General features: G+C 39.2%; 2 protein-coding genes across 4 annotated transcripts; one reads left to right on the top strand and one right to left on the bottom strand.

The window, feature by feature from the left end:
• Nucleotides 1-751: 751 nt before the first annotated feature.
• Nucleotides 752-10,964, top strand: LOC103714000. The gene is made up of 13 exons (XM_008801093.4): nt 752-1,203; nt 1,294-1,391; nt 1,480-1,566; nt 1,720-1,882; nt 1,962-2,483; nt 2,922-3,064; nt 3,163-3,366; nt 3,453-3,543; nt 3,629-3,797; nt 6,789-6,899; nt 6,984-7,080; nt 9,936-10,041; nt 10,630-10,964. Exons 1-12 carry the CDS (start codon nt 1,015-1,017, stop codon nt 10,006-10,008), a joined length of 1,947 nt encoding a protein of 648 aa, XP_008799315.2. The 5' UTR covers nt 752-1,014; the 3' UTR covers nt 10,009-10,041; nt 10,630-10,964.
• Nucleotides 10,965-21,709: 10,745 nt separating this feature from the next.
• On the bottom strand, nt 21,710-24,758 carry LOC103713999 (transcription factor NIGT1-like). 3 transcript variants are annotated; one of them, XM_017844465.3, is made up of 6 exons: nt 24,367-24,758; nt 24,048-24,268; nt 23,703-23,967; nt 23,531-23,607; nt 23,303-23,369; nt 21,710-22,343 (listed from the first exon to the last, which is right to left on the bottom strand). In XM_017844465.3, the coding sequence occupies exons 1-6, from the start codon at nt 24,485-24,487 to the stop codon at nt 22,324-22,326; spliced, it is 771 nt and encodes a 256-aa protein (XP_017699954.2). In that variant the 5' UTR covers nt 24,488-24,758; the 3' UTR covers nt 21,710-22,323. The 3 variants fall into 3 exon arrangements, 2 of the variants coding, with proteins under 2 accessions (XP_017699954.2, XP_008799311.2); XR_005512754.1 differs by having other exon boundaries at nt 22,211-22,343; nt 23,303-23,433; nt 24,367-24,756; XM_008801089.4 differs by lacking the exon at nt 23,303-23,369 and having other exon boundaries at nt 21,712-22,343; nt 24,367-24,752.
• Between the last annotated feature and the right edge of the window lie 1,432 nt (nt 24,759-26,190).

Here is a 26,190-nt window from a genome sequence, read left to right as displayed (position 1 = left end):
TGGCAAACAACAGATGCGAGATCTGGATAGAATCCGCCATCGGCATATAGGCCTCCACAACCTGAATCTCAGAACCATAAGGAAATGCTCTGGACAGTGCGTTCGCACAGATAATGAAGAGAAGAGGTGAGAGCGCACAACTCTACCGATGACCGATGAAGGACTCCAAAAACTGTGTGGGCGTGCTATTCACTAGAATGACAAAGGAAAGAGCCTGAATGCATTCCAAAATCTACATGACCTATAACCGATAAAATCCAAAGCTTTCCACGGAGTGATTTAAAAACTTAAGCTCATTCTATCGTATTTTAATAAATCAATTAAACCATAATCGAAAGAGAAGATACTAAATGCCAGTACACCCTAAAAGAAATATATACTTATTTAATTACCATACTTAACCATCCTTCCATGTATTTCAATTTTGTATCGGACTCAACCTAATGTTAAGGTAACGGTCTTTGACAATCTTTGAAAGCGTTGTTGTTTTTTTTTTTTTTTTTTTTTTTTCGGAGATTAGAGGAGGTTATCCCTCGTCGGTCGACCGATCCTGTACCACTCAATCTCTATTCTCTACCTCGACTAGATTGATCGCGAAATTGAGAATTTTGTTCTAGGAGGTGGATGACCTTCGAAATCAAACACCTGCTCCTTGTGACGAGCGGAAAAGTCGTATCATCCCAAGTCCCAACCCAGGTTTGGGGGCGAAAATGTGCTTATCCGACCACCACATTCACTCACCTGGTGCAGATGCAACCAAAACTTATATTGGCCTGAAATCGTACCGTCCCCAAATGTCCACCGACATGAGGAGGGAAGGCAAAGTTTCAACTTTTCAAAGAAACGCCCCCCTTGCCCTCCAAAATTTCGCTCCCCAAATCTCAGAGGCGCCATTCCCAAACTTTCCAAACTATAAACTCTTCTACCATCGCCCCTCGTCTTCTCTCCCTGTCGTCTCTTGAATCCCAGAATCTCTTCTCGTCCCCAATCCTTCTCCTTATCATCTCCGATCCCATGGCCGTTCCTTCAAGCTCCTCCGCCTACGGCGGCAACAACGAGGGGGCGAGCAGGAAGAGAGGTGCCTCGTCCCTTTCCACCAGCGCCGCCGCCGCCGCCGCTGCTCCGAAACGGACCAAGAATCCTGGTGTCCGGGTCGTTGGAGGGCGAATCTACGATTCCGAGCACGGGAAGACATGCCATCAGGTATTCTTGTGTCGATTTTTTACCGAAAGATCCGATCTCTTCCTTTCACATTACCAACGATGTTGGAAAATTTATTCCTTTTGTTTTCAGTGCCGACAAAAGACAAGGGACTTCGCGGCTGCCTGCAAGCAGATGAAGAAGGACAAGCTCTGCACCATTAAGTTCTGTCACAGCTGCCTCCGCAATAGGTTATTTGAACATTCCCCCCAGCAGTTCCTTGATTTTTCTCAACCTTTAGCTTAGGGTAACTAGCGGTGTTGGATTGAATTGGTTTAGATACGGGGAGGAGGCGGAAGAGGTGGCGAAGTCGGAGAATTGGAGCTGCCCCAAATGCCGCGGCATTTGCAACTGTAGCTGCTGCATGTAATTCCTCTACCCAGTCTGATAAAAAAATTAATCTTTTTAAACGTTTGCTTTTATAATGAATTGGGCTGAGGAGACCTTCCATTAAGTTCTTGCATTTAGGTTTTAGTTCTCATGGCTGCCCGGAATTGACTATGGATTTTGATTTTATAGGAAGAAGAGAGGTCAGCAACCAACTGGAATTCTCGTCCATGCTGCCAAGGCAACTGGGTTTTCCTCGGTTTCTGACTTGCTGCAGCAAAAAGGATCTGAAGTACTTAATGCAGCGAATGTTATTAAAAGTATGAGTTCAAGAAAAACCCCTGCTTCTAAAATGGTATGATTTGATCGCTATCTCGTCTTTCATTTTAAAGTTCGTGTTCTCTGTCTTCATCAATTGTTTTTGGTTTTGAAAGGGGTCCGTAGCTCTGAAAAGAGGTCGTGATAAGGAAAACTACCATGTTGAGCAGAAGGATACCGATGGTGGTGACAGTGAAGGGGAACTCTGTGTGAAAAAAGAAAAAAAGAACCGCTCAAAGAAACTAACGAGAGACATTGGTAGTGAGAATTCCACTAGATGCAGTGGAGCTGTTTTGAACCAAGAGAAGGAAAACTTACAAGGAAAAAAATTTATTGAAGGCTCAAATAGTGCCTCAGAGAAAGAGGTGTCGGTAGATGGTGATGAGAGACGGGCATGCAGCAATGGCGATGAGACAAAATTGCCAGTTAATGGAAATGCCAGTGAATCAAAAGCCGAGTCTCTTCCAAAAGTACTCAAGTTTAGAAAATATGGTATTAAAAAGCTTTGTAAGCAGACTGTTGAAGAGACTGTGCTGCCTGAAGGCAGTCCCTTAACAAAGGTCGGGGATGTTGAATTCCCTGCCGAAGATGTGGGAGATGCCTTGCAGTTTCTGGAATTCTGTAAAGCATTTTTAAAGGTAGAATGTTACGCTCCTAAATGAAGTTATGGTTTTTATGTATGGTGGTTATTTGCCACTACTCAGGTTTGAATTTGAGACATCTCACTTAGAGAGAAGGGTGGCTTGACCTACTAGCTTTTGGAAGGAAACTGCTGTTTTTCTTTTGACATGAATTGATAAATGATTGCTCTTTCTAGAAAAAAAAGGAAATCATATTTTGATTCTATGTGTTATTCCTGCAAAAAAATAATAAAAACTCCTTTTCTTGCTCCCTTTTTCCCCCAAATGCATCTGTTAACAATTGAGTCTGGTGTACTAGCTTAATTCTCAAGTTGGTTACTTCAAACTTACTGCAACTTAGGTACCATTCTCTCTAGTTGCCTTCCAGCCTAGATTGATAGCATGCCTTGGACTTGGATCTGTGTGATATGTCCTTTTAATTGTGCCAATATTTAGGTGCTTGATATAAAGAAAGGTCAAGCTAAAGCTATTCTTCGGGAACTAGCAAGAGGACGTGTTGGGCGCCATGCAGCAAATTCGTTGATTGTTCAGTTTCATATCAAATTGTTATCTCTCATCCAAAAGAACAAGGGAGAGAAGTATGCCACTTTGCTATCATGTTTCTGTTTTTGAAATCTCATTTTGCTAATCTCATTATTAGTTCTCATGTCAGAGATCCACTTGTTTATTTTTGTAGTTTTGGTAGGCCTCTGTCTTGCTCAACAAGAAGTGGAGAATCATGGCTGCACGCTCTTAAAACATGTATTACCGGGTCTCAATGTCCCTTCAAGAATTTTCCTTTGGATTGTCTTAACAATGGCCTGCTGGGATATGATAGTTTGGATCCATCAAAGAAGCTTAGAGTTTTGAATTTTCTTTGTGATGAGTCCCTTGGTACTGAGTAAGTGGTACCCTGTTTATCTTTGACAAACACTAGTTCATTACTTCAATTGCTTATATAGATTTTAACCAACTCACTTTGTTCAGAGAATTGAGGCGTTGTATTGACAAGGAAAATTTAAATTATATTGAAAGAAAGAAGGCAGCCAAAGAAAAAGTTCAAGCTGCTAAAAGAAAGGTTTCAAATTTAGATATGTGGCTTATGTATTTGTTGTTCAGTTGTTTCTTGTTGGGTTATTTGTTTAGAATGTAATTTTGTACAGGAAAAGGATCTCAAGAAGAAGCTGAAAGATGATGTGGCCAAAGCGATGCTTTCTTTGAAAGAAGCTCCTCTTTCAGTTTCTGAGCAGGGCAATCTTATTTCAACAATAAAGTCTGAGACGGAGAAAATTCATGCTGAGATTCTAGAATCAATGGAACTTTTACCCAAGAGTATGTCTGATACTGCATGCCATTCACTCTTTTGGACTGTTGAACTTTCTCACTGCTTCCCTTTATTTAAACTACGTATGCTTCATTCAATTTGCACCATTACATTACATAATGGCTTCAGTTAACTGGACAGTAAGCTATGCTTGTGAAACTATAAAAATTTTAGAAGACATTGTGCCCTTTCAGTGCAGAAACAAGGATAAAGTTGGTTGTGGGCACGAGGAAAACTCCTTTGATATTAATTTTTAATATTAATCATGACCACAACCAACATTATCCTTGTTTCTCCACTAAAAGGACAGAAGGATTTCTAAAATTTTTGCTGTGATGGAAAATCTGGGCTATAATACGACCATACTACCGAGAGGTACAACTTATGATAATATGAAGCTAACAATTATATTTAGCTTCCAAATCTATCTCAAACAAAATATAATAAATAAATATCTAATTTCATTATCTATTAAATAACAAAATAATTACCAATTCAAATCACTCAAATCCAAACATAAATATCAAACTTATAATTTGTAATTTAAAAAATTACTAAGCTACAAATTTATAACCGACTAAAGAATTAAAGTTTTGCTATAAAATCATCAAGCTTGCTATCGTGAACTTCAAGCCTGGACCATTCTTTGTTTCTACTTATCCTATTTATCTAAAAAGAGAAAAATAAAAAAAAAGATATGTGAGTGACATAACTCAATAATTAAATTTTATACTATTTTATTGGATCAAGTCTAAGTTTTTCCATATCCATGTATTATTTAAAAAAATAGTTATTGCAAAAATAAAGTATTTTATAGTATAACATATTAAAGCAAGTCATAAAGTAAATCATCTATTTTTTATAAACATAGTTTCAAGCTTATATTTCAAATAAATTCACAAATCATTCTTCATATCATTTAACTCTATCATAGTTTAAAACATTACTCACATATATTCTTGCTACTATAACTTTGTACTTGTGATAGGGTCATGTTTCGCAATTGAATTTTTTTTTTTTTTTTGTTTCATATGCAAACTTTATATTCGCTGGCAGGGCCGTGTTTTGTATGGATGCTAGTTTTGGGTATTGATTTTTTCCAAGTTTAGGGGGTCATATATATCTATTTGAGAGCTTTTAGAATATTTATACTTTTTTCTTAAAATATGCACATAGGTAGATAGAACAATATTAAATGGTATGAACAGGTTCATATTTCATAAACAAGCTATTTTTATTAACAATATTTATGAAACTATTTTCCATAATAAAGTATAATTTTTATAATATATTTGCTGATTCATAATTTAAGAAAAATATGATATTTTTAATGGTAAATCATATGCATGGAAAATATTATAATTTGAAAAATAATAAGGAGTGAAGGATCTACTTACCTCTTTTACTTTAAATTGTCAAACGTCACTAGGCAAATTTGCTAAACCTAGTTAAAAACATTAAAAGCTAAAATAATTTTTATTTGATAACTTTAATAGAATTAAAAATAGTAAGAGAAGGCTTGATTCACATACAATGGTTTCGAGTGGGTTAGATCTAAATGATTTCTTTCATGAATTATAGGGTATGGACTTGATTAAGGCCAAGATCGTTTAACAAGATTCATCAAAAATAATTCGCTTAATGAATCATAAGGTATGGACTTAATCAAGGTCAAGATCGTTCAACAAGATTCATTGAAGGTGGTTTCAGGGATACTCATAGGGCTAGAGTGATCGGTCTGACTGGCTGCTTGAACATCAGAGCAGTTCAAGGTCTCTTTATTGGAGTCAACCTAAATCTATAAAATAGAAAGGTTGGGCCTTCACTAGGGTCTATAGGTCTTTTAGAGAGAGAGAGAAAGAAGAGAGAGAAGAAATAGGAGAGAAAGAGAGGGATGTGCTCTTTCTCTCTCTCTCTCTCTCTCTCTCTCTCTCTCTCTCCTTTTTTTCTTCTTTTTTGGCAAAATAGGAGAAGAAAGAGGGTAGACCAATGGCTTGATTTTAGAAAAGTACAACTAGGGTCTATTTATGAGTGGGATCCCCTAAAACTAAAAAGTTTTCTTAGTTCTTGGAGGTGACAAATTTTCTAAAAGGTAAAGACATAAATTTTAATTAAATAGTAAAAAATAGATTGCTAACTCCTAACGGCCTTCCGACTCATCTATACGAGGTTTGAGAGAGAGAGAGAGAGAGAGAGAGAGAGAGAGAGAGAGAGAGAGAGAGAGAGAGAGAGTAGCTCCTCAATTGGCATGCACAAGCTGAATTCTTTCATGTTCTCCATTCTTTGATCATCTGTTGCATGCAATCCATACCTAAATTTATCATGTTGAAGGACTGGGAGAGAGCCAACATGCACTTGAGGTAAATCTCTTATTCCAAAATATTGCTCGAACATGTCATGTGTGTAGAATGCATGAATTATTTTGGCATTGCAAAATGTTTTGCAGACAAAATATATCAGTTTTCATGAACAAAATCTTTCTTCATGTAAAGCTTTCACAGTTAGTGGCAAGCATTATGTTGGATGGCATTATCCTATCATTTATATTATGATGATTGTAGTTTTTTGATGAATCCTGAGTCAATATGAACAATCAGTTCAAAGGTAAAATTTAGTGATCATAATATCAATAACTGAAGGTTGCAACTATGCTGACATCAGGGACTGGATTTCTGAGTTGATATAAGGTGTATTTTACACTGAGCTTAGCATATGCATTGTTTTCTCATAGTATCATTGTTCAAATTCCAATATTACAAACATTTTGTAAAATAGAATTTAACCTGCTAACCTAGAATATGTAATATGGAATGTAATATGCTGAAATCTTGAACTTTATTCTCAGTTGTCAAATGATACCATTTCTGTTATACTTCTACTCTAGTTCATTTTTCTTGTATGTTGTCTTTTCTCTCATCATCTGGGTGGAAAGTTACTTTTTCCTGGTTTTCAAAATTTATTAACTTTATTCTGTTTTTGTATTTCAAACATATTAAAAGAGCAACAAAGACAAGATGCCCTTCGGACTGAGCCCATGCTTTTGGAAAAAAGTGGGCATGCATATTGGAAATTGGAGGGTCATTGCAGGAATTCAAATATCATACTTCAAGGTCAATGTTCACTGAATTTCTTTCTCTTCTGATATTTTGAATTGGAAACCTTTGAATTTTAATGGTGCCTTTTTTTTCCTCCAGATGTTGGGCATTGGGACTCCCTTGCTCTTGAGGATAAGTGGTTTGCCTATGATGAAGATGAAGAGAATGCAGTTGAGAAACATATTTCCTCTTTATGGTACAAAATCTTACTCTTTGTTCATTCTACTTCCGCATGTTTTTGTTTCAGAGTTTGTGACTTCTTAAATTTATCATATGCCTAAATAATGTTTGGAAAAGATGACTTTTATGCATTTGTCTAGAGTTATTTGCATTAACTTGAACTTCAAAATATCAAAGTTATGATGTGTCACGCTCTGAATCCAGAGAATAATGAACGTCACATATCTATATAGCAGACTATACAAATATGCAAGGCTATAGATCATATTAAAACAATAATAATTCTTAAAAATTTATTAAATCAAGAACTTATTCAAATAATTTTTACAATGGTTTCAAAGTGACATAAGTCAACATCTGCTAATTATTTCTTAATTCAAACAAAATATTCTAATGAGTTTAAATAGTCTGACTAGAACTCCAATAAACGAAAGTATCTTTAGAAGATCTAGCATATTTCTTTAAGTCTCGAGCAATCATGCATCTAGATCTAAAAAATAGAAAAATTTTAACTCCCTAAAGTGGAGTCTAAGCATGCCAAATAAATAAAAAAATAAAAAGCAAGATATTGACTATGAAGTAAATCAATTCTTGAGGAATACATATATCTCTTTTTGAAGTATACTGTTGTTTTCATAAATAAATACCAGAAATTCAATATCAGGCTATGGCCACGTAACCCAGTGGCATGGGTCAGAATACATAAAGTGCCAAACACTACTATTTTTAACTATCAGTGGTATGTTGTCCAAATACTACTATTCTAATCACCGATGATATGGTGTTGAAACCAGTTTCTCAGATTATAAGTCGATAGGGCTAATGAATAATTTCTATTAGCGGAGCTAAATTATAGCCGTGCCGAGAATATATATATATATATATAATAATTTTTTCATAATTTGCCCAGTCATATTTTTCAGATTTTATAACATAATATATAATATATTTTAACATATTTACTATCATAACATTAATATACCTAACCCGTTTAATTTAGTATAAAACATATATCATAATCAAATTTAATCAAACTAATTATTATTTTGTCAAAAAATTCAGAAAATATACTTTGAAGAATATTATCATTCTAGAAGTCAAACGAAGTCAAAAATTAAACATTACTTGAAAATAGCCTTATGCTCTCAAATTAGGTCAGTTAGGTGATAATGTCCGACTGCTCAGGTGGGTTCGAACAAGGAGAATTCAACTAGTCAAACAAAGATCAATAGTAGCCAAATTTCAAAAGATCTAGCTAGGGCTAAATAATGGGCTGGTTTATCATTTGGGTATTAGAGTGGTTTAGGGTCTCCAAACTAGGTTAACTTAGATTCGAGCAACAAGGAAAGTAAGATCTCTGAGTCTATCTAAAGAGAAAAAAAGAGAGGAAAGTAAGGCTTACACTAGAATCTTAGCTCGAGTTTAGTTAAGTGTTTGAAATCATCACAACATTTGGCCTATGGGCCAGGAAGAGAAATTAGCAACAAGATCTACAGAATCTATATATTTATAGGGATTAGTAATTAAATAAAAGAAATTAAGAATGAGAACTAAGAAGAGGAAGAAGAAGAAGACGAGAAGGAAGAACAGAAAAAGAAGAGAGGAGAGGAGAGGGAAGAAGGTTTGCTGGCGGCTAGGCCTTGGTGGCGGGGTCAATCTAATTAAGGCGCTGAGACCCTACTTAATGCGAATTTAATCACTTATTACACGGACTCAATCTCGCACACAAATAGACTTAATACAAACTAAGACTTAGCTAATTTCCTCATGCCCAAATAGTTGTGAATCATGGTTCCACGCCTCCATAGGGTTAAGGGAATGCTCCTGCATCACCGGCGAGAAGGGGAAAGCCAAGGACTTGGCTTGGAACAACTTGATTTGGCTAGGAGAAAAGAAATAGGGGGAAGGGGAGCTCACCAACAAGTGGCAGAGATAGAGGATCTCAACTGAGGATGGCTCGATCTTGTGGGCTGGCGGCGTCGGCGGCGCTCAAATAGGGAGGAGTCTCGGAACAAAGTACACAGAGAAAATGGAAAGGGAGAAGGGGCTTCAAGCGGTGGTGCTCAATTGGGGTGGCACGTCGGCCACTAGAGAAGAAGAAAGATGAAGGAGAGAAGAGGGCTCGACGGTGGTTCGATGCAAGGGATGAGCGAGATTTATTGGGGATAAGCTCGGGTTGTTGCACTGCCCGCAATCTTCATTATGGATGAGCTCGACCGAACGGCATGTGGAGCCTTATTGGCCATGACTTTGCATAATTTTCTCCAACGACAAGCGATCGGGCGGGGGATCGAGATCCACTCAACTAAAGAGACAAAGAAGAAGCGGAGAATTGCGATCACGATCCTCTGTTTCAATCTGCTCTCCTCACTGAAGTTGGTTGGGCCTGTCTACTTTATTTCAAAATGGCTCATTTTGGGTCGGATCTCACATGATATATCTCACCTATTCTATTTCCATTGAAATACCTTAGATTGAGTTTAGATTGTGTTTGAATTGAATGTATTAATTATCTGTAGATTTGCCCAATTGGCTAGAGTTATCAAAGTGGTCCATTGCAGATTATAGATGCATATGCCTTTCTTATATCAATAAAGTTATTGGACTTTATTCTAATCCATAGTCTTTAGGAAATTATTTACCTTAGTATTCAGATGATGTGTCCAATAACTTTATTCATACAAGAAAGAGTCCAATACCTTGGGAAATTATTTACTAAAGACAATGCGCTTCCTAGAAATTATTTATCTTTCTATTGTATATTTTGCTATATTAATGTTGTGCTGCTTTTTTGGACATTAAGTACGCATTTCTACCTTCTTTGCCTCACTTATTGCTTAATCATTAATGTGGACTGGTGACATTGTCTAGGAAGCTAAGACATAGGAGGAAATATTTAGAGAAAAAAGCATCTGCGGACAGTCAAGGGACAGAGTCTCTTTAACCAATTGACCATCTCCAAATTGCTGAGACGAAGGTAATAGATACAACTGAATTCACCAAAATCACATCATATCAACAATGAAACTCTCGCAAAGACTTTATGGAGAACTAGTTCATCCTTGAATATATATATATATACATATACATACACATATACATACACATATATATATACATATACATATACATATACATACACATACACATATACATACACACACACACATATATTTATATACATGTGTGTACATATACATACGTATGTGTACCTATGTATATGTGAGTGTATATGTATGTGTATATGTGTGTGTATATGTATATGTATATGTATATGTGTGTATATATGTATATCTATATGTATATCTATATTTATACGTATATATATGTATGTGTGTGTGTGTGTGTCTGTGTGTGTATATATATTCCATTTAATACTCCTGGCTGGCTTGCAAAGGTGGCACCAATATATCTGCATTTTCTGGATGTGATAGATGGATGGCAAACTTTGTGTGCCGAAGCCCATGGAAATGCTCTTGGAAGTTCTTTTATGAAACTATCCTTAAATGCTATGCTCTAATTGCCATGTAAACCAATGCTGTTATGCTTTATCTGGTTATTGCAGAACCAGAAGCTTCGCGACCGGTCGGGAGATGTGCTGCAATGTATTTTGATTTGTATAACCAGATACAAACTTGGATTCCTAAGGGCTCACCACCCTGCTTATTTTGATTCTTGGGTGGTGCTTTTGATGGGGAACCATTATTTGTATTGTATAACCAGACAAACATGGAGGGCTCATCATCCTGCATATTTTATCTTTTAAACCCATTCTTTTGATGGGGCAATTGTGCCACTTAAATGGTGTTTGTGATAGCTCAAATTTTGCCTATTATTCAGTTCTGTAAAGAACCAGCAGGATTCTTCCTGATGCAATTAGAATGTGTATTCTGTGAGGTATATGCTGTACCTTTGTCATTTGATAATCTAATGGAGATTTCATCGAGAACTAGTGACATTTAGAGTTGAGTTTTCGAAGTGCTTGTCCTATCTGCCCACTGAAAGAAAATTCTAACCATCGAGGTGGTAGTAGTTATTAGTTGGAACCGGGCTTTGTTTCCAACGGAGTGACTCAGTTCGAAACGTGCGGATGTCGATTAAATGTGGGGACCGGATGCTCTTCGCCTATGAGAAATCTTTTACCTGCATCGAACATTTTTTGGTGGAATTAATTCTCCTCCCCCTCTCTTTTTAACCACCAAAAGGAAAAAATATCCTGAGCCAGGTTGAAACAGCTGGAAAGAAATTTCTCATGTGGCGATGAAAAGTCGGACAAATAGGATTACAGAGGGGGCCCATGATGGGATCAGAATTCTTTTGTATTTTTTCGGATAACAAATATGAATTCTTTTTTGAGAATTAAGAATCATACTACTAAGAAGCATAGTAGTAAGCTTGCTGTTATGGAATTAGCTCTTGATAGATATAAGTAGAGTTTGTTTTAGGGCAATGTTCTTATTGTCGGTTTCTACATAAAAGAATTCCTTATTTACCTTGCGAAGAACAAAATAAGCCAACTATTATGGCATTGGAGCCCAAAAAAATGCTAAGAATGTACCTTCAAGTAATTTGTCATATTTCCTATCGCTTTGATCAAACAGTTGTGCAGACCCATGTGGGTGTCTGTTTAATTTTATATTGGCTAGGCTAGTCTAAATTGTTATACATACCATCTGCTGCATGGCTCATGTGGACTAGAGGATGCTGCATTACGAGCCTATTTGGATCGATCATGGGTTGATTACGGTATTTGAAATTAGATTATTATACTTGTGCTTAGATTAGAATGAGTATGAATTCTTAGCATGGCAAGGACATTAAGATTTAAACAAAGAAAATATGTAAAAATTCATGTAGATATGTATTTAGCTTTGCATCAGCTATATATTAGAGATATCTTGGATAATTGTAATTTATACATAACCAAGAAACCTAAATAACATCACTTGGCCGGTCTTTTTACATGAGGTTCTAGATTGTTGTAACAATCCTTGCATCCCTCGAAGCTAAAATCCCTAGCACATTGCTCCTGTCCACAACCGATGTCATTCCTCACCGTTGCCTACTGGCCCCGAATAATTTGGGTCTAACAAGGCCTTGACGACGAGCCTCGTCGTCAGTTTGAACAGCAGCATCCCTCGGCTCTTTTATCTGCACAAGGTTGCATAGCACTTGTTTGTCATTGCTGACTGCACCAACGAAGTTTTGGTTAAGAGTACCCCAAGAGGCACTTCTCTACAGAGTGCAAGCCCATAGAGCCGGTCCGGTCGGCAGAGAAGAAGGGAGGCTGTCATTGACCAAATAGACCAAATGGCCGGGCACCAAAATTCCTAGCTATACCAAAACTCCTCTCCGTTTATTTCCATAAAAGAAAAAATTAGCATTTTAAGGTCCAATAAAGCTATTTATTCTTTGCTGAAGTGAGTAGAAGTAGAGACATGGGATCCATCAATTAGACACCTAACCCATCTATATTAAACATTTGTTTAAAATAAATATGCTTAGGTTATAAAAAGATCAACATGCTTCAACCTATTTATTAAATAGGCCGGGCCTTATTAGGGTTCATGAGTTTTGATTTGTTTAATCCATATATGATTTAAGAGGATTACCAGACTCGATGGGAACTACTTTGGTCACTACAAGTATTTAAGCCGATCATCAAACTCAATGTGGATCATTTTGGCCACTACGAACGTCCAAGAAGATTACTAAACTTAATGTGAAATATTTTGGTTACAATGAGTACTTAGATTCTTTGTGGATCACTTTAGCCACTACGAATATTCAGAAGGATCATCAGACTCGATGTGGACCATTTGGCTACTACAGATATTCAGGAGGATTACCAGACTCGATATGGATCACTTTGGCTACTACAAGTATCTAAGGAGATTATTAAACTCGATATAAAATATTTTGGCTACTACAAGTATTCAGAATAATCACTAGACTTGATGTAGATAACTTTGGCCACTACGAATATCAAGGAGGATCATTAAATCGATGTAGATTATTTTGGCTATTAGGATCATTAAACTCGATGTAGAACACTTTGACCTTTACATGCAGGGCTAGATAGGGTTCAGGAGCGAGATCTGCCATATTTAGAAGTTGAGTCGCAGCCAAACTTTCGAAGACTATAACTTGGTCATACGATGCCCGATTGAGGAGGTTTTTTTTTTTTTTGAAATTGGGTATTTCTTCGAGATATATAATTTTGCGCTTACCCAATCATTGAGGCCCCAAAATGGCCTAGTTAAACTAAAACTTTTCTTTTTGGAAAGATTTTGACCTGATGTTATCTTCCAATTCATGAATAATCAAGTGGAGTGACAAAAGACAGATTGATGTAAAAGTCAAGATTTACCTTCTCAAAAATTTTAGCTTTTTCTACAATATTTCTAAATTTTAGTATTTTCTAGAATATTTCTATTATTCATATTTATTTTAGGATACCTAGTCATATTCAAAGTAGGAGAGGAATCCAATCCAAATTATAAAAGGAGGGACCTCTCTAGTATTATAAATACAGGCTTTGTAACTCAGTTTAGGAGGGGTGGAGAATGAATGAAAGAAAAGGAGACTTAAGCGCTACTTTCGTTATTCTTCCGTCTTCTTCTAGTTTTCGTTTGAGATATTCAAATTAAGTAGAATGAAGGAAATCTTCCTTCTCCTCGATTGGATCAACATAAATCCATTTATATTTAGGTACAATTTGGATGCCTTGATGAGGGGATATAGTATATTCAGATATAAACGTTCTCTCTTCTAGAAGGTGAAACATGGTAAAAATTAGGCATAATGACTGATGAATTAGTTAGGTGGTGTTCTATTAGGCTGCAAGAGGCTTGACCCTTAAACAGGACTTCAAGTTGGGAGGGGGTGTTGGTTTTTATTGGGTTGTTACTAACGTGAATAATCAAAGCATTGTTGAATCAGTTAGGTGCGTTAAACAAGCAAGGAAACTGACACAAGGTATATCTAAGTCAAGGCATGGAAATTGCCCGGCCCATGAAAAATTTTTACAGGGTTAATTTCTAAATGTGCGAATGCATAAATATCACATCCGGTAGAAATACAATGGCATTTGGAGTTTCAGAAAACCACTTCTGAGATACTAACTGTTGCTGGAAATTGGACCCGGGGGTGACCGCTCGACTGAGAAGGAGGAGCTTCGGCGAGAGTTGGCGGGTGGCGGTCCGTTGGCGGGCGGCGTCCTCCAGGGGGCGGGCAAAAAGCCGGTGGCTGGGGTTTCCAGCGCCGGTCCTCCGATGTCTAAGTCAGAGGGAGGGGGGCAAGTGTATGGGGAGAGAAAATGTATCTCAAGAGTTCTTTTTCGAGTTCAACCCCCTTCTAAGGAGGAGGAGGTTTTCTTTTTATAGAGAGATATAGGTGTACCTGCGATGTGACGGAGCGAACGGTTACCGCATGATCGAGCGTGTCGTATGAATTAATGCATGATCGTGTGAATTAATGCCTTACCGCAGGAGATCAGGCCGACAACAATGAGTCGTCGTGGCTGATCAGACACGGCCGAACGGATTTACCGTGGAGGGTTTGAGATCCGTAGATAGCAGGAGCCATGCGCATTCATTGTTGAGTGAGCCGGAGATCAGCAGAGGCCATGCACATTAATTGTTGAGTGAGCCGGAGATCAGCAGAGGCCATGCGCATTAATTGTTGAGTGAGCCGGAGATCAGCAAAGACCATGCGCATTAATTGTTGAGGGCAGTGGCAGGGCATGGTCCCTGGTCGAACTGCAGGAGGATGTGACCGCAGCAGCTGGGCGGTGCGGTTGGGAGGCTGGGCTCTCGAAGTCGAGGATGCCGAGGTCAAGTGTTCGGACGGGGCGTCTCGGAGTTGAGCGCCTGGTCGGACGTCGGGCCCGGTTGCATGCCTTAAAGTCGGGCGGGCGCCTCCAAGTCGGGCGCCTTCAGGTCGGGCGCCTGGTCGGGCACCTCCAGGTCGGCTTCAGGTCGGGCGCCTCCAGGTTGGCTTCAAGTCGGACGCCTCCAGGTCGGCTTCAGGTCGGGCGCCTCCAGGTCGGACGCCTTCAGGTCGGGCGCCTGCAGGTCGGGCACCTTCAAGTCGGGCGCCTGGTCGAGCACCTCCAGGTCGGGCGCCTTCAGGTACGTGCTGACCGCGTACCCTTATGTTTCGGAGCGACTCATTTTTCCCCCAATACTAACACATCAATGTGGAAAGAGGGGAGCATAAAATTTGTGCACAGACATAGCTTTGCTCTTGAGGCATCCTGTTGGAGTTGAAAGATCTTTTTCGCCTCTAAGTGTCTAGCTATCTCTTATCAGCTTCATAGCAAGGTGGTGCCTTCTAAATGTTGCTCAGATATTCATTTATTGAGCCATATCCTCGATCACTGTAGGGTCCATGGTCATATATTGGTCTAAATATTTCTAATGCTACATTTTTATGGAGAAGTGTAGCATTGCAATTGACCTCATCCTCGCCTTCAAGTTCTAAAATGCAATCTAGAGAACCGAGAAACAGTCTGTCGTTTCAAATATTTTGTGTGCGGCACCGACAAAGTTTGTGGAACATCTAAATTCGCAAGAATGTGTGCTAATGCTAATGAGAAGCTGTTCAATAATCATGAACTGTAGCTAAAGAAACTACACTTCGTGCAAATTTGGCCTTGTCTCTTCCTACTCCGCTAGCTCAAATTCTTGATGCCGATGCATGTAGAGGTTTTTTCTTTAAGACTTTAATAGAATTCTTGCTGTCACCCAACAGGAAAAAAAAAAAAAAACTATACTTCACGTCAACAAGATTTGACTAAATTTTTTTGGATTAGTTGGATGTCTACCGGCCTAGCCACGTTAGAGGCCAATTTCTACGGCATATGGGATGTTAACGTGAGGTTCAGAGGTGGAAGTTCACATTATTAACGCCCGTCCTGGAGACGAAGAGTTGACCCGGCCTGGGTGGACTACATAGATGCGGACCAAATCAAACTCTAATAAATTTAAAGCCTGGTTCGGCTTAACCTTATTTTTTGTTTAGTTTCGACTTGGAAGCTTTTCATCATAAATCCTCGAAAATATTGAAAGAGAGAGCGACTTCAGATATCATTTAAGCTGGGAAAGTACATTATTAAGTTGTCAAGCCAAACACCTTTCAAAAAAAAAAAAAGTCGTCAAGCCGAGCTGATCCAGGCCAATTGTGAATTGATGTTGGGTCAAATAAAAATCTGAGCACAGACAAACCCCACAAAATGGAAATCTTGGGCTTGTGGGCTTGGTGGGAATGGTCGTCTCTGAAGAGGTTGAAATGCCATGAGCATTTTGCAGAGCCATCGAAGAAGTTTAATTCAATTCAGGCATCATTGAGCCCGCGGCAGCAGCTCTCCGGTGGTCTTCTTCTTTCTTTGGTCAGCTTCCTATCATTTCATAGCAATGATGAAAGACTTACGCACATGAAATGCTCCATGATTCTCTTCCCAACAAAGGATGGGTGCAACCGTCGGGGTATAGTTCTATTTGCATCTTTGGTAAGGGAAACCTACTCGGTGAATGCCTTGTGAAGTTAGGATTTGATTAATTGAAAAGGTTTCTATTGAATCATTGTTACTTTGGTATTTTTATTTTTTTACAAATTTAAATGCTATAGAAATGATGTTAAAATAGCATTTGCACAAAATTTCTTCTACTCCTTTCTTTTTTTTCTTCTTTTTTTTTAATGACAAATAAGTACTTCATGATGGGGGAGAATATTGGGCATCTTGACCTCGAGTTGAACCAACCTTTTTGACTTCGATCATAACCGAGATGAATGACTTTGGTGCAGACTGAGGTGCCACTTTTCTTGAAGTGATAAAGATTAACAGTTATACCAAAGTTGCAGTTAGTGCATGAGCTGCGCTCATACCGCTTTGCTCAAATTAACGCCACATGTTGCTCGCGTGGGATGGTTACCATAATGTTAACGTGCAAACGACTGTTAACACATAGTTAAGGCACGTAGGTAACAAATGCATATCTTACTCTATGGGCTCGTTTGGTTCGCGGGAAGTATTTTCCCTCCTAGGAATATGATTCCTGGGAATCAGATTCCTAGGAAGAGGATACCTAGGAAAGTACTTTTGGCATGTTTGGTTAACCATGGGAAAGTGACAAATTTCCAAAGTGCTTATGTTTGGTTGACCATCCACTTTTCTAGGAAAGTTATGTATAATTCTTATTATGCCCTTAATAAAAATTAGGTCTTTAATGCTTTTTTAATGCTTCTTTAATGCTGAAGGGTCTTTTTGGGAAAAAAATAAAAAAGGAGTGATTCCCACCTCATGGGAAAGTAACTTTCCCATGTTTCTCATGGGAAAGACTTTCCCATGAAATGTGGGAATCATATTCCCATGGGAATACAACTTTCCCATCTCTCTCCTTTGAAAACTCCAACCAAACAAGAGGCATTTCATTACTTTCCCGTTGACCACACTTTCCCCCCTCCTTTTCCTGCGAACCAAACGAGCCCTATGAGATAACCCGAGGATCTTTAAGTAAGCTCATTTAAAGTCTCTTCTCCATAAATTTTCTTCTTTCTACACTGTTGTTGTAGTATTCTGACTTAAGCATTGAAGGATTCACTGCTGGAAACTTTTTAGTAAGTGGATTTCTTGCAAGTTGGTCTCGGTGCCAATCAGTTCCAATTCACCTCGGTCTCAACTGACCTAACTTTTCTTCGGTTCCTACCAACCTCAGAGTACACCGAGCTACTATTGATCTCAGCTCAAAATTTAGCGGCAACACTTCCAAACCTAAAATCTTATAACAATTCTAAAAATCGAAAGGATTTCATCATACAAGACAGTCTAATACTTTTTTTTTCATAGACTTTTGAAAATAAAAATAAAAAACAAAAACAATACTCAGCGGATGCTCAACGATTATCCCTTTTAAATCTTTGAACTCAAAATCCCTCTCCTTAGGTTGGATTGGCTTAAGGGTACTTGGCATAGCCTTCTTTAGGACCCTCCTCACTAATTTTATAGGGTAAAAACCAATGAGCTTTCCTGGATTGTGTTAGTTTTTGCCACTGATGAAGTGGTTTTAAGCATCCCCAGTGGTACTCAAAAAAGAGGTTCTGATGATATCAACCTTTTTTTTTTCATCAGAGAACGAAAAAATTCCACCACCGCTGGCAGGCTAGCTAGGGCGTGAGCATTGTGGGAACGGGCTTCCTAAAAAGCCAGCCCGAGTTTGGGTCAGCATAGAATGAAGGGACAGCGCTAATTTTGTGTTGGCAAAAGAAAGCAGGTTGCAGGCGAATAAAACGGACCTGGAAACTCAGGTCGGAGCACAATATGACTAAAAGATCCATTCCATTTAGGGCGAGATAGAATGGGCGGGCACGAGCGATCGAACCGATTGGTCTGATGATGACTATTGCACTTATTAGATTAATATTAGCCGCTTATTTTGGAACAGACTAGGATGGAATTGAAAGATCGCATTTGGACAAGATGATGTGGGCCTGATTCTAGTTGGAGTCGATCCTGAAAATAGAGTCAGTATAGAATAGAAAAAGATAGAAAATTACCTCCCCTAACCCTATTGTAGAGACAAACGAACTCGCACACAAAAAGAAAAAAGAAAAAAAAAATATACCGGGTTACGTTTTGGACCTCACAGGTAGTGGAAAAGCCAATGCCCTTCCATGCGGTGGCGAAGTTGTTGTCTCTCATCCACCAAAGTCAATGGAAATATGGCACTGTCCACGATCCAAATTTCCAAGCATACACTGGAAAATGAAACTTTTGGACAACAAAGTGTCGGTACGATTCCATTTGATACAATTATATCCCGAATATATCCCCATCCCATTTTGATAAACACTGCATGAGTTTATAGAGGCTGATTTTGGATGAGATTCTGAATTGCTACAAAATTACTGGCAACAGTTGAATGTTCCAAGAATATTCTTTTTTTGAGAATATGCCTTATGAAAGGTTCATTGCACCTAGGTCTAAATGCACTTAAATGCCCTCAGATTCTCTTCGACGAGCCACGGAATCCGAATATTCGGCAGCCGGCCGAGTGAACCTTTCGGAGGATCCAAAAAGAACTGCCTTTGTTAATACTACTAGATAACTTAAATTGTTCCATTGACAACGTTACATGCACTGTAGCAAGCAGTCAATGACACCTATAATTATGTTTTATTAGTACTAGTTGCATTTGTACCTAATCTTCAGTCTTGCTAATGATTAGTTAATTTAATCCCTTGTCATCGATCAGTTATTTTAATCCATAGCATATCAAAACTCTGTGTCACTTGTTTTAACTCTCGGCAATAATGCCGGAGCTTTAAACAAAAAAAATCATCGGGTTTGGTCACGATGTCATGGTGATTAGCAATTTTAATAAAATCATTACAAAGGTCATGCTTCACATTCGGCATTTCTCCTTCTTTTTATTTTTTTGTGACGCGAGGGCTTTTAGCTACTCAACCTCATGATCTTTCGTGTGGTTTATAGTTGAATGCTATTAAAGTGCACGTCAACTTTAGGCAGTGGTCATTTAGTCCGTAGCTTGCTTCTGAAAGCCAATGACGATTGTTGCGTCATCTTTGAACTGAATATTTCTCCCCAAACTTTGTAGATTTTAAGCATCTTTCAAGGCTGCAAGAGCTTGGTACCTTCAGAACTACCATAGCATAGTCCAAACTATCTAAGCATAAACATGTTCATCAGGTGGTCATGACATGATAAATTCGTAACTGATTTAGATATAAATTCACCATCTTTTGTTGTATCAACTGCAGAGTTTTCAATGCAAACAGGATTGTAATCCAGTATTTACTATCTTCTGTATGTCAAAAGTTCTATATTCAAACCTTGGGAGCTATTTTCCAAGTGTCTAAATGTTTATTCCATCAATTATGTCCAAAAATCCTTAATGACATCACCATATTGTTTATTAAAAAAGCCATATATAGCATGCACCTTATTGATAGTTGAAGGAAATAACACAATATTGCCAAGTATACAAGGATATCTGGTTGAGTTGGTTCCATGCCGAGCATATTTGAATACATGGTCTGCCCAAGAATTTGGTTGAGTTGAGTGCGATCAGTCTAAAATCATGTTGGATCATATGTTGACTGGAACTCAGCCTAGGTCTTCAGCAAGTATTGTTATATGTAAAGTTAGATCTTTTTATGCTCTCAAAATTATTCAATAATGAGTTAAATCCAAAGTACAACATAATTTTTATGAAAAATATAAAAATTACAAGAGTAAGATTTACATTATATTCTAAACAAACTATCGGATATGGATGGGGTCTGGATCCAAATCAATTAAGGTTCATTAAGATCCAATTCATAACCTAATTAAAAAAAAACATGCGATTTAAATCCTTCTTCGTGGAAGTTGTAATAGATCATGCAAATATACAGCTGCCGGGAAGGACTTAAATCTCCTTTTTTTTTTTTTTTTTTTGACTCCAATTTATGTAAGGCAAGTATGTCTGTGGCGAGAGAAACCTAGTAAGGCAGGATGCCTCTCATCAGAAGTGGGAGTTGTTAGTGGCACGTAGGAGTCGTCGTCTACCTCATAGCATTATTCAACATACTATAGTGCAATCTTAAAAACAGAGACCTGAAATATTATATTTTTTATATCGTTAGACAAAGACGATTCTACAAATTATGTAAAGGATATCTTTTTGAAATGAAAGATATGCAATAAAAAAAAAAAGAGAGACTGGTGTTGCTTTTGGGTAATGAAAAGGACGACTTGTAAAACGACACAGAAAAATGTTAAATAAGTTGAAAAAGACAAAGGTATGTTGAACGGTTGATGCCTATCCTCATCCAATGTGTGATGTGAGTTGACAAGTAACTTCGGCTGCTTGGCCTCCAATGCAAGGCAACGCAAACAAAACCTACTACGTCGAGTCGGCATTTCTGCTTCCAAAAAAAAATATCAGCTTCAAAGCACGGGAGTGTTTATCTGAACTTAACATCCTTCCCTCTTTTTTTTTTTTTTTTTTTTTTTTTTTTTTTTTTTTTTTTTTTTTTTTTTTTTTTTTTGTAATTTGCTTGGCTCTGATGTAGCTAACTGTGCTCGTGCTAGAGTAGTATGAGCAACCGATTCACCAAAAAAATAAATAAAATAAAGATATTGGTCCCAGAATTATAGCCATTCATGTATTACATAATGGCTGTGATGCAGCAGGATCTCTATACTGCATAAGCGATGGTGATCCATTGGATCCGGCGGGGCTTATACCATTCATTGATAGTGAGAGCCATGCTGTACATCGGATCACGCAAAAGACCATGGCTCATGCTATATATACATGGAATAGTGGTGGTTCATGTACTACACCAGTCTCGAGTGATCACAACAGCCGCAAAGGGTTGTGATTGCGGTAACTGATCTCTTAAGCTAGCTAGGGCACTCATCGGAAACATGACTAAATGTCACATACGGTTAAATGTCATAGACAATAACCCATTATGTCCCCAGCTGTTCCTAGATCGAGAAAAAATTATCGCAACATTTTTCGAAAGCTCATGTGAGATAATATGCGAATATTGTAAACTCTCATCAAATTCAACTCAATGAAGGGGGAAAAAAATAAAGCAATCAGACCAATATCCTGAAAGGTTGTTAAGAACTATGGAGAAATTAATTAGCAGTAGATATATATAAAACCTTGGGAATCAAACGATAACTGAGGATAGAGCTAAGAAGAGGAGCAAAATACACCAGCAGCAAGGTAGCAACCTCTACTGATGATGTTTTAACTTCCAGTCGCTGTTTCACATACAGGTCATTAGAGAAACAACAAAATAAACTTTCATACATATATGCTTCTATTTATTTACTTTCATCACAGAAAACACAAAAAAGCAAACTCCAAAAATGCTATCTGGCTGCTCTCCGAAGGGTCAAAAGGGAGGTGAAGCTGTTGTGGTCTGAGAAGATGACGAGGTAGTAGGGGAAGCAGAGTTGGCAGCACCGTCATCTCCACTGCATCTACCTTGTGAATGTAGTGGCCCGGTGGGAGACCTATGTGACTGCTGCTTAACCTGCTGCTGTTGATGTCTCAAATCCGATGGCAGCGATGCAACAGGAGCATAGATTCCACCAGCTCCATTGGCTGGTTGTGCTGCTGTTGCAACCGCAGCTGCTGCATAATCCGGCGGCCGGACCCATATTTCGCCAACCACTACATACTGGGGAGTCGGGGGGCTGCTGGTGCCGCTGCTCTGGACTGCGGGGCTTGGCCGTCTACTGTGCAGCCTGTATTTCTGAAACAACAACATGATTTGAACATGTAAGACCACCGAATCACGAAATTGTGCATCCAAGAAGTATAAGATACGAAGTACTTCGACTCAAACAAACTACAATCAGGAGAATGGATACTCATTGTATGCAACATGGTGCTGTAACAAAATTCTCACAAAATTTTCGAACAGAAGTAAGACTCCACGGAGTCACAGAAAACCTGTTCTTGTGAAAGTTCGCTGAATCATGTTACTTATTTCATCTGTACCTTTTGAAAGGTTGTCATTCTGAATAAAATCAAATGGATCAAACTTAAGCTGCACACCTTCTGGCGCAGACTCCTTCCCACTATGGCGATCATGCAAGCAAAAGATATTGTTTTTAAAATAGAAAGGAGATTATGGAATGGAAAATGGTGAATCTCGATTGCCAAAAAGAACAGGCCTCCAAGAATGTAATGCGGGTTGATGACTGTCAGGATGGACCAACCATACCAGTGATGCATGCAAAATATGGCTGCCAAAATCAGCAACTTAAACTATGAATTTCAGATGAGAAAGCTCCTCCGTCACCAATTCGATCAGTGGAAACAATAAGTGGGTCCATGAAGATAAGGATAAGAGTTCAGCATAACATTGTTTATTGGAGATGCCAATCTTCCAAATCCAATAGACGGGAGTATTACAATGATCTGTCATGTGGAAAATTTTAGACAAATAGATAAGGCAGGTAGGCCAATGGCACCAACTCTCAGCTCCACCACCTTTGGTTTGAAATTTTGGAATCCTGGCAATCACGTCACCAATGAGATGCTAAAGTAGTATCAAAGCCTACAGTATTATTCGATAACCAGGACGACAGGTTGCCACAGTCCAATTCGAGCTAGACGACGAGGAGAGGAAGAGTTTAAATTATAGCCAGGGGCGGCCCAAGATCACCAGCATCAAATGACCAGGGGAATCAAAAGAAGAGAATATACCTAGCGACAGGAAGGGTCTCCCTAAAGTCTGAATAAGTCCCGATGCATGGGATGCTCTGTTGGCACCCTAAGATCATCATGAAGAACCAATCAAAATGGCGAATTAATGCAACGACCAGGGGCGGCTAATCCTATTATGTATTTCAAAATCATCAGATTCTGCAATCCTAAGTTTAACAATAAAAATTTAGAGTAACAATCAAATTGATAGAGATGCAATTTATTTACCTGTAAATGACTCTTGACCTCGTCGTTGGTGAGATCGTCCACCTTCATCAGCTCCCGGATCTGCTTCGGCGTCGCGGCTGCAACCAATCCCGTTTCAAATTTAGGAACATATATAACATACTGGCAATAAAATTATCTCATTTTCAGATTGAATGATAGTTTTCGGAGCAACCATGGGAGCCTCCGAGCTGCTGGAGGGCGTGGATGAACTGGCGATGGAGATCCGGCGACCAGCACCGCCTCGCCTTCCTGTGAGGCTGGGACTGGCCTTCCTTATCCTTCTCTTTCTCGCCGCTGCTTCCTCCGCCAACCGTAGTAGAGCTCGCGGGCGCCGCCGCGGACGGCACCGGCGCCGGGACGTGCTTTTCTCTGTCAAATGGGCGGAAGGCTCCGCCGATCTTCTTCGCATTCACCGCGATCGGCTTCTTCGGAGGCTCCTAGTGTGCCACGAGAGTACGATTTAGAGGAATAAAACGAAGAACAAAGAATAAAACATCCGGATCTCGCTCTCTCTCACCGCTTTAGGGAGCGAGTGGTCTGGGTCTTGGCTCCAGAGCTGGACGGATCGGAGCCAATCCGGCTTCGTATCCGATCTCTCTTGATCCATCTCCATGGAGCCGCCTTTCTCCTCTTCGATCGAAGAGGAGGTCGGCTTCAAGGGGATGAACTCCTCCAGCACGGGCCCGTCCGTCACCGTCTCCTCGCTGCTCCCCATCTGCACCCTAATGCTCTCAATCGCTGCAACCACCACCACCAAAACCCAAATCACCAGCCTGGTACTCCAAGAATAAAAGCCCCACAGAAAGCACGAACAAAGAGGAGAGAAAGATAAGAACCTTCGGTGACGAGTTGGAGACAGAGGGGGAGCTCGCGCGGGAACACCTGGATCTTCCGGCGCTCCTCCTCGAGCGCCTCCACGTACTCATGGCACCTCCGTGCCCGCTCCGCCAAATCCATGGAGAACAACAGCACGAGAACAAGAAAAGCCTGGGACGACCGAGGCGCTGAAATATAATGGGATATCGCTTCGAACGGACCGGAAGGGGGAGTGGAATAAAGGGGAATAAGGGGATCTTAGAGCCGGAGGAAAGGGAGGAATAAACTCGGGCAAGAAGGCAAGAAACTACGAGATAGGGATAAAACGGAAGGGAGGGTGGGATTAAGAGAGAGAGGAAAGATGGGAAGGGGGGAGGAATCGAGGTCGGGGCGTCGCGTACGCCATCGAATCTTGGATCGAGGGGTTTTTGAATATTCCATGGTTCATAACAAAAAAAAAAAAAAATCCGCGGTGGGATTCTGCTGCCATAGGCTGGCATCGACGTCAGCAGGAGGACGAGGAGATAAGATCGAAGACTCGACTGACCGCGACTGGAACCCGAGACAGACGACGGTAAGATGTCGCTCTCGATCGGGAAACGAACGGCTGGGATTTGGCGAGGGGGAGAATCGGGAGAGGAATCTTCGCCCCGGATGTCAAGGCGCACCTGCCACGCCGCGTATGGGTGGCAGAGGAGATTCCAGAAAAATCCTCCAGTATTTTATTGTCCGATTATTTTATTATTATTTTGTTTTTTTTAATTTGGATTGGGTTACCTTTGCCCCTTGGGGGATTCGAAGGGGCGTCGACTCCACCTGGGCCTGGGGGAAACGGCCGGGTGCCTTGCTGCTGGTTTTGGTGTTTCCTGGGAACGAGTTAAGTGGGATTGGAGGGAGGTTCCGTGTGAGAGGTATGAAGGTATATCCTGGTATTTGTTCCACCTGATGGGACAAAATAAGGGTTTCAGCGGTCCTCCCAACGTACAAGTATTGCTTGTTTGCTCGTACATTTTTGCAGTTCGTACTGCTTGGGACGTGTTCGCTCACACTAAATGGTATTCCTTGTAGAAAAGTTATCAGAGATTGAGAAACCCCCAAAATTCCATCCGATCTTGCATTAAATTGGGTATGAGACCTAAACAAAAAAATCGAATTAAATTAAAATTACTTATAACTCAATCCGCCTATCTTATTTGCATCCTTAAATGTGTCAAATACAAAAAACCAGTCTAAATTCCAAAGTATATATATATATATATATATATATATATATATATATATATATATGGTGAATGACAGTATAAATTCTCATCCCATTTTGATCTTGAATAGTTTGGATATAAGAATGGATGATGCAGTAATTGATTAGTGGCTTGATCCATTTGGACCTGATCCATCCAATAATTTTTTATTTCCTCATATCATTGTTGCAGATTTTATTTGTTCTTTTAGCATATAGGTATCAACCTTTTGCCTAAAATATATTGATATATAGATTAAAAGTGTAAAATGAATATGAAATCAAGAATTTTATTTTCCATATCTTGGGATCCAGAAACCTAAACCCTAGATAAGCTATCTGAAATATCAAAAGATATGATATGCAAATGTCCATCAATATTGAAAATTCTCCTATTTATCATGGAGACAAATCAATGGTAAGACAGGTATTCTTGATATCTCAGCACCTAGCACCCAAATCGCTGCTCAGTTTAGCTATTTGAAATATAGGCAATATGATATACAATATAGATCTATACTGGAAATTCTTTTATCTATCATCGGGACAAAATCAACCCAAGACAGGAGATACAGAGAGCAATGGTTGTGAGAGGGCTAATAGC

Source organism: Phoenix dactylifera, chromosome 8 (genome assembly GCF_009389715.1).
Source record: "Phoenix dactylifera cultivar Barhee BC4 chromosome 8, palm_55x_up_171113_PBpolish2nd_filt_p, whole genome shotgun sequence".
NCBI lineage: Eukaryota > Viridiplantae > Streptophyta > Magnoliopsida > Arecales > Arecaceae > Phoenix > Phoenix dactylifera.
This window is presented reverse-complemented; position numbering and strand designations above follow the sequence as displayed.

What these genes read in the sequence shown, in the direction of transcription:
- LOC103714000 (XM_008801093.4), top strand. Translation starts at nt 1,015, where the DNA reads ATGGCCGTTCCTTCAAGCTCCTCCGCCTACGGCGGCAACAACGAGGGG. An exon ending in CACAGCTGCCTCCGCAATAG is followed by an intron (nt 1,392 to 1,479) that starts GTTATTTGAACA and finishes GAATTGGTTTAG; the next exon opens with ATACGGGGAGGAGGCGGAAG. An exon ending in CAAAAGAACAAGGGAGAGAA is followed by an intron (nt 3,065 to 3,162) that starts GTATGCCACTTT and finishes TTATTTTTGTAG; the next exon opens with TTTTGGTAGGCCTCTGTCTT.
- LOC103713999 (XM_008801089.4), bottom strand. Translation starts at nt 24,487, where the DNA reads ATGGATTTGGCGGAGCGGGCACGGAGGTGCCATGAGTACGTGGAGGCG. An exon ending in TCTCCAACTCGTCACCGAAG is followed by an intron (nt 24,269 to 24,366) that starts GTTCTTATCTTT and finishes TGGTGGTTGCAG; the next exon opens with CGATTGAGAGCATTAGGGTG. An exon ending in AGGTCAAGAGTCATTTACAG is followed by an intron (nt 22,344 to 23,530) that starts GTAAATAAATTG and finishes TTGTTGTTTCAG; the next exon opens with AAATACAGGCTGCACAGTAG.